Consider the following 9,699-nt stretch of genomic DNA (forward strand, 5'->3'; position numbering starts at 1 on the left):
ATGATATTGTGTGTTTATAGCGGACAATCCAGGATTTGTTTGAAGTAGAGGCAGGCTCGGGAGAGAAGGTGGAGGAGTTTGTCGTCCTTCACCAGGAGCCTTCAGCCTCTGAGTCAATCTCTCCCAGAGTAGCTAGACCCTACATCCAGGCTCTCCAGAGCATAAACCTGGATGCCGGTCCAGAGGATGAGCAGCAGCAGGAGGGTGAGTTGCCAGACCGGGAGTCAACAGAGGAGGACCGGGAATTGGAAAGCCAAGCTAAAGAAGAACCTGCTCAGATAGAGGAGCTAAATGCAGTCATGGAACAAGTAGGTTTGATTTTCTTAACATACAATTTGAAAAGTGGTGCAAGCAAAAATAAATAACGGTAAAATTAAATGCTGTTTTGTATTTACCTGTCCTTGAAACAGCTTACACCTATTGAAAGATATGCCATGCATTATTTGGAGTATCTCCACATCAGTGAAGATGAAAGAGCTCTCAAGGTAATGTAATTTTAAATAAAATAAAAGATTAAATCACTTTCATAGATTTGAGGTGCGTCTTTACAGATTTACAGGCATTTGCAAATATAGATGTGAAAATCAGTTCATTAACAGTTTCTTGTGTGTTTTGTGTTTATGTTCCTCAGGAGCAGTTGCAGTGTTCAAAGAGAAGCTGGGAGCTGCAGCAGTTGCAAAGGTTGAAGGAGGAGGAGGAGCAGCAGCATATGATGGAGGGAGATGAAGATCTCTTCACCTACACTAGAGAGGATGCCTACAACATGGTGGGTGGATAGTTTGATCTCTGCTAATCAAGCAAGTGGTGTATGGATTATTGTGCTGTAGTTGACATCACCTTTTTCTCTGTACTTCAACAGGAGTATGTGTTTGATGCAGAGGACGGCCACACAGAAATTATGCCCGTAAGATGTCAAATGTGACCTTATCTATAAATGTTTACACGGCGTCTTGAGTAATGTGGGGAATTGTATAGAATTTAAATATCTTCTTAATTAAATGTATTTATCTTGAGCCACAACATGAAATCCTGCTTTGCCTTTTGACACTTTTTTGACTTGTGATTTTCCACCATAGCTTTGGACTCCACCCACACCACCACAGGATGACAATGACATTTACATTGATTCTGTAATGATGTTGATGTATGACACCACACCCATGCCAGAGTCCAAGCTGCCTCCTGTCTACATTCGCAAGGAGCATAAGAGACTGAAGATGGACCCCTCAGGTAAAGAGATTTGTTAATAAGGTGTTCCTGTGCTATTTGCATATTCAGTTCTCCACAGCCTCTGAATATTTTTTTAGATACATGTACATCAGAAGGAATTGTTGTAAATGTGTCTTTTAAGGGAAAGAGTGTGTAAATGACCATAAGAATAGACAAATGCTGAAGTGTCATTCTAAGTTTTAGTTTTTGTCCCCTAACTTAAGTATGTTTCTTCAGCAGCAGCCAGAAAGAAGAAGAAGGGCCACGGGGAGGCGGTCATTCCTCCACGTTCCCTTTTTGAAAAAGCCAGCATGCTCAAAGTTCGCCGCGAGGGGAAGGACCAGAAAAAGAATTTCTCCCTCAAGCAGCAGGCACCGTTTGCCAAGCCCCTACCCTCGCTGGTTAAACCTGCCATGGAGGCTGGGCAGGACAATCCAGAGTGGCTGATCAGTGAGGACTGGGCCCTGCTTCAGGTACTGGCTTTACTTGTGCCTCTTTTCCACTAGTACCTACTCCGCGTGAGTCGACTCGGCACAGTCTTGTTTTGTTTTCTTTACAATTGTGTACCACCTCAATGTGGGTGGAGTTGATATAACAACGCGGGCAGAAGTCACTTGATGAAATGTGTATGCAACTCAAACGCAGAGCAGCAGAACTGAGCGGCAATGGTGGAGGAGCACAGCTAAAAAGTTTGACTTTATGTGACACAAAATAAACTTTTAAGATGTTTTCAGGCGAGAATGCAGAAGCGTAAACCTCAGTTTATCAAGATATCGCTTAATTACAAAAGTGCTTCAATGTTTATGGAGATGTCCGTTCCTGCTGCTCTAAACAGCCAGCTGTCCGCTCGCCGGGCGGTTGAGGCTCGCCATGCCCGGAGAGCACACCTGACTCCCGGCGCATCCTTTTCAAACCCCTGCTGGTTTTTGCTGTTGAGTAGAAGTTAAACACAGATGTAATTCACTCAGATCGTCTCTTAACAGCTGATGTTTGGTTTATTTCAGTGTTTCATTTGTTTTTGAACAAATCGGTTTTGCTAAGATTAAATTTTTTTTTTTTTTTTTGTCCTGAGATTAAAGTTAAGCTTCATAACTGGATAGTTTCAACTTTAATGTCTTACTAGAGCTGTCAGTATATTTGGAAATTAATCATTCGCTCATTAATCCTTGATGTAGAAATATATTATACTTGTTTTAACAGCTTATTTTCAATTCAAGTCAACTTTAAATAACTCCGCCCACACTCTCACACACACACACACACACACACACACACACACACACACACACACACACACACACACACACACAAGTCAGCTCCATTTTTATCACCTTCTTTTCCATAGCTATTCTTCACGCTGTCACAGTTGCTAGGTGACAGGAGCTATGCTGAGGTGAGGGCGTGTGACGCACATATGAAGGCTAGCTCGTCCAGTTTCACATCCCCTCATTTCCGGCTTTTGTGGGCTTCAAAGGACCCAGCTTATGTAGACAAAGTCCTTCGAAGGATGCAGCCTCTGAATTTGGACACAGCTGTCCTGGACCTTATCGTTGGACCACAGTGTTGGTTTGTGTGCCTCCATTTCTCCTGCTGTCAGGTTTTAAAAAATGACGCGTTTGATTCTGGTGAAGGCATTGTTCTCATGGCTCAGCTAGTGATGACACTTCCTGGCCAGTCAGTGGCATGCTGTTCTTCAACATCACATTTTCAGATTGCTTGGAACCACGGCAGAGGGGTGCTAAAAAAGTACTTGGTACCACGACCTAATGCAAACCGTGCCGAGTTGAGTTGTGCTGAGTAGGTACTAGTGGAAACGCAGCATTAGTGCTGCCGCCATGATGATCTTTATTTCAAAGCACAGTTCATAAAATTGGTACGTGTTGGGTTAAGTTGTCATTGCTATGTGTCTGTTAGGCTGTAAAGCAGCTGCTGGAGTTGCCGCTCAACCTGACAATCGTGTCTCCTGCGCACACACCTAACTGGGATCTGGTGAGTGATGTGGTGAACTCCTGCAGCCGCATCTACCGCTCACCCAAACAGTGTCGCAACCGCTACGAGAATGTCATCATTCCCAGAGAAGAGGGCAAGGTACTGAATACAGAGTCACTTTACTTTACTGTAAAACTGTCTTTTACACATTGTGCTTATTTGTCTCAACAATTACTTTTTTTTTTTTTTAAGTTGGTTTATGAAGCAAACCCCAAGAAGAAAACCAAGAGTATATACAAGGTACCCTGTCCTGCCTGGTCTTTGCATGTGATATGATAAATGCTTATTTGTTCTGGCCTCATTTTTACTTTTTTTTTTTTTTTTTTATATATATAAAATGTATCTACGTTCAGTCTAAGAACAGCCGTCCTCTAAGGACCTGTCAAATCTACACACAAGATGACAATGCCACTCACATCCAGCTCTACAACAGCCGCTTTGAACTTATGAAGATCATTGCCAGTAAGAGAAGCCCACCAATCAAACCACTGTAAGTACTGATCAAGGAGAGAGAAATATGAACCCCTCCCCACCCCCCCAAAAAAAGAATCTAAAATTGTGAAATTCTGTTCATATAAGGTATGTCCATTTAAATGCAATTTTATACTGCTTACAGACTCGGCATGAATCCATTTCAGAAGAACCCCAAACATGCGTCTGTCTTGGCAGAAAGGTGTGTCTTTATTTTGTATTCACTGGAAATCAAGCCCCAAAATCTTTAAAGAGAAGTGTAAGGTGTTATTAATTTTCTCATCTTCAGTGGGATCAGCTACGACAAGCCCCTACCTCCCATCCAAGTAGCATCTCAACGTGCTGAAAGGATTGCCAAAGAAAAAAAGGTGCTTATCAGCAGCGTTCCACTGCTTGTGCTTATTTATCCAGGTGCTATTCTATGCTTGGAGAATGTTAGTTTAATTTCAACAAAGGAATTTTGGTATGAATATTTCTGTAGCTGTTGAGAGAAATCTGGTTTATATAGTTTTCACGTGTCAGAACAACCTTCAAACTTGTGATGCACAATAGTAGGGGGTAGTTGTCTGCACACTGCAGCTGTTAGGCTGGTATCTCCAATTACTTGTAAAATCCAAGAAGAGGGATGCTCACTTAAAATGTTTTCTAGTACAATAATTATAAAGCAAGAGTAAAGAATTTAAAACATGGCTGTCACATATCAGTTAAACTCAAGTTTTCTTCCATCTGTGCAAATATGTTTGCTTTTGTGTTGGCTCCTATGCATTGTTTGTGCATGTGTGTCTGCAGGCCCTTGCAGAGCAGCAGAAGGCTCAGCAGTTGGCCCAGCAGCAGACTGGAGCCCCCCAGGCCCAGGCTGCACCTGGCCAAGCCCAGGCTTCTGCTTCTGGCCAGGCCCAAGTCCCTCAGGCTGCCACGGTAGGCGGAGCTACCGCTGTGCCTAATGCAGCTGTACTGGTGAGACTCAGAAGCTGAGCTACATGTTTTTACGTATAGTCATCTCCAAAACAAGCCAGTCGAAGGTTTAAACACACTTTTTGTGTTTCACAGGCTGGGGCCATAAAAAATGCCACTGTGGGCACAACCATTCAGGCTGGTACGTGAACACATGCACAGTTTAGATTACAGTGCAGCTTGTGTTCCAGTAGTTAATTCCTTTCACTCTATTTCTTCTAGCCACTGTAGGGGGGAATGTGATTGTCAACACAATACCTGGAGTTCCTCCAAGTCCCTTCCAGGCCAACAAACGCCTTGCATCTCCAGTCATATCAGGAACTCTGTCTGTGAGTCATACTTGCTTTTCACTGCTGCTCTGGCATCATTAATTTACAGTGACAGTATTTGGATTGGAGTGCAGTGCTAAACTCAGTACAGAGAAAAGGTCGTTACAAGCATCAAAGCCTTTGTTCATGTTGTTGTGCTTTTTGTCATTGTTAATATAGCCTGCAGGTACAGCTGGAACGCAGGTGGTCCACACACAACAGAGGACTGTGACAGCTACTGCCGCCCCTGCCGAGGTGGTTGCTATAGCAACAGGTCCAGGTGTTAGAGCAGTTACCCCAGTGACAGCTTCTGCAGTAGTTTCTACCACTCTGAGTCCCGTGCAGTCACAGACCCGCCCACTGGTCACTCAGGTCACACCAGGTAATAAGCTTAGCGTGGGCTTTTCATAAGTACGCATTACATTACATTGTTTGACAGACATGACCTGTCCTCTGTCCTTTTTCCAGCCTCGGGTATGATGCCACAAACCACAAAGTCTATCTCCCCGGCCCATCTCCAGATACTCCGACAGCAGCAGCTGCAGCAGCAACAACAGGCTACATCCCCTCAGCTCAAAACTGTTGGCAAACCCCAGGTATACCATTGTTATACACTAACTACACCAATTACTAATTTAGTCTGTTTTGGATGAGTTAGATTTGCAGTTTTAACTGATCGTGATTACGCTGATTACAGTATTTCAGTTTTACCCAGTAAACAATACAGGGCACTGTTGCAATGACAACATGTGTATAACTTATCTGTATGACTTATAAGTTAATTTATGTGGTAATCTCCATGGGGTTTTCTTGTTTTTTTGTTTGTCTGTTTTAAAAAGATCCACAAGCATAAGCTGCAGCAACCACAGCAGCAGGTGGCAGCAGCCGCAGCAGCCCAGGGCCAGCAGGCTGCAGGGGCCCAGCAGGCCACACAGGTGCCAGCTGCACAGGCTGCTCAAGCTAATCCTCAGCTAGCAGCTGTGACAACACCAAGAACTGGAGCTGTGCTGACGACCAGCCTGCCAATGGCCAGATTGGTAAGATTAGGGAAATATTGATTTACATATTGATGCAGAATTTGCAACAAAATTAGTAGTTATGGATGTCACTGAGAAATCTTTTTTTTAGAGAATATAATGAGATAAATGCTATTATTAACAGCCTATCTACAGAAATCAAAAAGGTGTAACAACATCAGATTGATGATTTAATGAGAGGAAACTAATAACATCCACCACCGGATCCACAGAAACGCTGTCCTTTGTACACTCTTGCTCTGAGGTTGGGCCACCTTTCATACTAATCTTTCTTTTCACAGACTGCGCGGGTGCCCACTCAGGGCCAGATTCAGGCCCAGGCAGGACAGACAGCTCAGGTGACCCTGACCAAGCCTCCTGTAGTTTCTATGCCAGCTGTGGTCTCATCAGCTGGTGTCACTACACTGCCGGTCACTGTAGCAGGCATTAGTGTGGCTATTGGTCAGCCACAGAAAACAGGTGTGTTGAAATTCTTGGATTACATGCTTCAAAAGATGCAACAGTATTGCTGATTGTGTCTGCATCATGTGGTTTGGAAACCTTTATATGGCAATCTTCTAATACGTCTTTTAATCCATTGCTCTTTCTCTGTTCTGTCAGGTGGCCCTGTGCTGGCATCATCCTTCCCACAGATGCAGGTCCAGCAGCTGATTCAGATGAAGAAACAGCACCAAGCAACAGTTCAGGTGGCAGCTGCACCCCAGCAGAAGGCAGGGCAGCCTCAGCCAGGACAGGCCACTGTACAGCAAAAGGTAAACCCACAGTGCCTTTACTTATGTATGTAATTTATGTTTTTATTAAGAAGTAATAGGTTACTAGTAATCTTACTGTATTGGGAAGATCCAGTCACAGTATTTATTGTAATTTAATTTCACTTAGATCGGTGCACAGCAGGTGACAGTGCAGGCTGCCCAGCCAGCTCAGCAGCCACATCAAAAGGTGACCTATGCTGCCACCACCCAACTCCAACCGGGACTCAAGACCCAGTTCTTTGGGATCACCCCGGCCCAGAAAACCACTGGACCCCAGCAACTCCAGGTGCATCATTAGTGACAGCCAATGCAACAAAATACCTGCAGTGAAACTGGTTTTGTGTGTTAATGACATTTTCTTGCTTACTGCTTATATCAGATGACTAAGATCCCATCAATAGTGCAGCAGCAACCGACCGTGGCCAATATTCAACAAATTGTGTCGTCTTCTCAGCAGGTGAGAGTTTTAGACTGAGCAGTGCTCATGAGAGTGCTGTTTTTTTTTTTTCTTTTTTTTTTAACAAATGCCTCAAATCTTCAGTCTGAAACTTGACATTACAGACATTAGAATAAACACCACTGCAGGCTTTTAGGTGTGCTACCTTTATCAAATATTAAATTATTTATTTATATTTATAAATAAATAATTTATAATGCTCTGTTATGTCCTCCCTGGTGAGGCATTGGGTTTTCAAGCTGTCCGTGCCATTCATCTTCTCATGAACACAAGATATCAGGAGCACCTCGAGGTGAATTTTATTACATCTGACACAAATGTTATCTTACAAATGAATGAACTGATAAAAGTATGTATGTCAGAAGTAAAGATCAGTGTGACCTTACGAAACACATTTGGCCACAACTCAAGGATTTGTCCACTAATTAAAGGGTTTAAAGTTCTCTGGTGCTCTGCCAGAATTCCAGCTCAAGGCCAATTTTACATTCATAAATTGCTAATTGTGGTTGAAAGGATTTTTTTTTTTTTTGTCACTTAGCAAGAATATAGCTGTCTTATGTATACAGCAATAAACAGACTGTTCATTCACTGCACACAATGTTTAGATGTCGACGGAGGAGCATTAAAAGTTTGAAAGATTGGCATGTTTTGTTCTTTGAGGCTTTGAAAGTTGGGCTTGGATTTGAAACAGTTACACTCGTTTTCAGCTGAAAGGAACGGTGAGTAGTTGTATTGTTTGAAGCGAGGATTCACGTTTAGAGAACAAACAGTTCTTGTCTTTGTGAATGGCGTCGTGCTTTGTGTTACAGCTGTCATCCATCGGGCTTATAGTCTGCTGCACTAGGCTGTTTTTATTTGACGTCTACATGTTAGAAAAACTTTACCCACAAATCGGTGCATTTGACCAGAATACCGAAGTTAAAGTGTCAGATGAAATTTCTGTGCGATCACTTTGTTCTGCTGTCTTCATCATACCTAAAACTATGTTCATTTTTTATTTCTGATTTTAAATGATTCATCACAGACTTTGTTAGTGTTTTGTTCAGGTCTCATAAAGCTTTTATGTGCAGTGGATTGCATCAAATCTCTGAAACAGGATAGAAATATTTAGTTTGTGTTGTTTCTCGTCAGATCCAGGCTCAGCCTCAGACTGTGACTCTGACCCAGGCTACCACATCAGCTCCCACTCAGGTGCAGATGATTCCCGCTGGTACAGCGACAGCCCAGGTGGTCCAGCAGAAGATCATCCAGCAGCAGGTGGTGACTGCAACCGCCTCCCCCCAGATCCAGACACCTCCTCCGCACAGCCCCGCCCAGCAGCCTGCTGCAACCACTACGGCCGAGTCCCCGGCGCAGCAGCCCTCTCAGCCGCAGCAGGCCACCAAGGGTCAGGCTCGCCAGGGGGGCATCAGAGCCAAAACCCCTGCCAAGCCTAGTGGGGGGGGCAGTTAGAGATACACACTAATGAGACTGTATGTACCGAGCGTTTTCCTGCAGGACAGTGATGAGGTTGTTGTGCTTTCTTATGATTTCTGCAACAACAAACTAACTCCAGCCTCTCTAATCTTGTGTTCAACATAGTTTCAGTGCTCGTACCTAAACCAGTTTTGAAGATCAGTCACGATGCTTCTGCGCGTAATTCTGGTGGAATCCATAACAATCTGTCACCAGATCAGTGATGTTCTGCTCTTCATTTGTTTTGAGATGTGGAATGTTTCTTGATATTACACCTTTAACAATTTCTCCCACAACTACTGCACAATCCACCGTATGACAGCCACAGCAGTCATGCCTTCTGCACAGTGATTAAATGACTCAAGGTAACTGAGGCTGAGGATTATGGGTGTTTATTGCATTGGGAAATTAGCTCTCTATTAGAATAAGTGTATTCATAAATAGTCTGTTTTATGTCCGAATCTCTTGTTGTCTATAGATACTGAATGGAGAATAATGCACGTTCCTTTAGTCTTTTTTTTTTTTTTTTTTTTTTTTTTTTTTAAATTTCAGCAAATACACTGTAAACATGTACTTTAGTATTTTGTTTCCTCATAAATTCTCCTTTTTTTTTTTATTGATGTTAAAGGAAAAAAAAAAATGTAAATATCAACAGCGGACATTTGTACTTGTAAAGTAGTTGTGTTTTCATTGGATTTTTCAGCCCAATTGTAATAAAGTGTTTTGTTTTTATACACAAATTCATCTTTTCCTTTCATTAAATTGTTGTAAGTACTTTTAGTCTTGTGGCTTCTTACATCTCATTCCAGCACACAGTCTTGTTTGTACAGCTTTGTATATCGTGGAAATAAAACACTTGATTTGAAGAGATAAGACTAGAAAAAAATATGTTTATCTGCAAGCCCAGTAACATAACATTTGGTACGATTTCTTCAAAGACCCGAGCTACAAAACCAAATAATCCTGCTGCTCTCTCAGAACCTTTAAACCTCAGAGGTTCTACAGAGTGCTTTATGTTTTTCAGTTTCACCCCTTTAAACACAAATGACAGTGGAGCAGCAAACCCA

General features: G+C 42.7%; 1 protein-coding gene across 6 annotated transcripts in view; it reads left to right on the forward strand.

The window, feature by feature from the left end:
* The window catches only part of ep400 (E1A binding protein p400), a 31,115-nt gene extending 21,709 nt beyond the window's left edge, over positions 1-9,406 (forward strand). For 4 of the 6 annotated variants that reach the window (XM_030737608.1, XM_030737610.1, XM_030737607.1 and 1 more), the window contains 22 exons: positions 21-308; positions 411-485; positions 632-766; positions 860-904; positions 1,077-1,230; positions 1,447-1,682; positions 3,124-3,297; positions 3,391-3,438; positions 3,552-3,688; positions 3,815-3,871; positions 3,959-4,037; positions 4,459-4,626; positions 4,720-4,765; positions 4,846-4,952; positions 5,112-5,313; positions 5,400-5,527; positions 5,771-5,968; positions 6,250-6,427; positions 6,569-6,720; positions 6,848-7,006; positions 7,100-7,177; positions 8,309-8,629. In XM_030737608.1, coding sequence (XP_030593468.1) covers positions 21-308; positions 411-485; positions 632-766; positions 860-904; positions 1,077-1,230; positions 1,447-1,682; positions 3,124-3,297; positions 3,391-3,438; positions 3,552-3,688; positions 3,815-3,871; positions 3,959-4,037; positions 4,459-4,626; positions 4,720-4,765; positions 4,846-4,952; positions 5,112-5,313; positions 5,400-5,527; positions 5,771-5,968; positions 6,250-6,427; positions 6,569-6,720; positions 6,848-7,006; positions 7,100-7,177; positions 8,309-8,629 — 3,165 coding nt within the window. Of the gene's footprint in view, positions 1-20; positions 309-410; positions 486-631; positions 767-859; positions 905-1,076; positions 1,231-1,446; positions 1,683-3,123; positions 3,298-3,390; positions 3,439-3,551; positions 3,689-3,814; positions 3,872-3,958; positions 4,038-4,458; positions 4,627-4,719; positions 4,766-4,845; positions 4,953-5,111; positions 5,314-5,399; positions 5,528-5,770; positions 5,969-6,249; positions 6,428-6,568; positions 6,721-6,847; positions 7,007-7,099; positions 7,178-8,308 lie in introns of all 6 variants that reach the window. The other 2 variants (XM_030737605.1, XM_030737606.1) reach the window with 2 other exon arrangements.
* The last annotated feature ends 293 nt before the right edge of the window (positions 9,407-9,699 follow it).

Source organism: Archocentrus centrarchus, chromosome 9, assembly GCF_007364275.1.
Source record: "Archocentrus centrarchus isolate MPI-CPG fArcCen1 chromosome 9, fArcCen1, whole genome shotgun sequence".
Taxonomy (NCBI): Eukaryota; Metazoa; Chordata; class Actinopteri; order Cichliformes; family Cichlidae; genus Archocentrus; species Archocentrus centrarchus.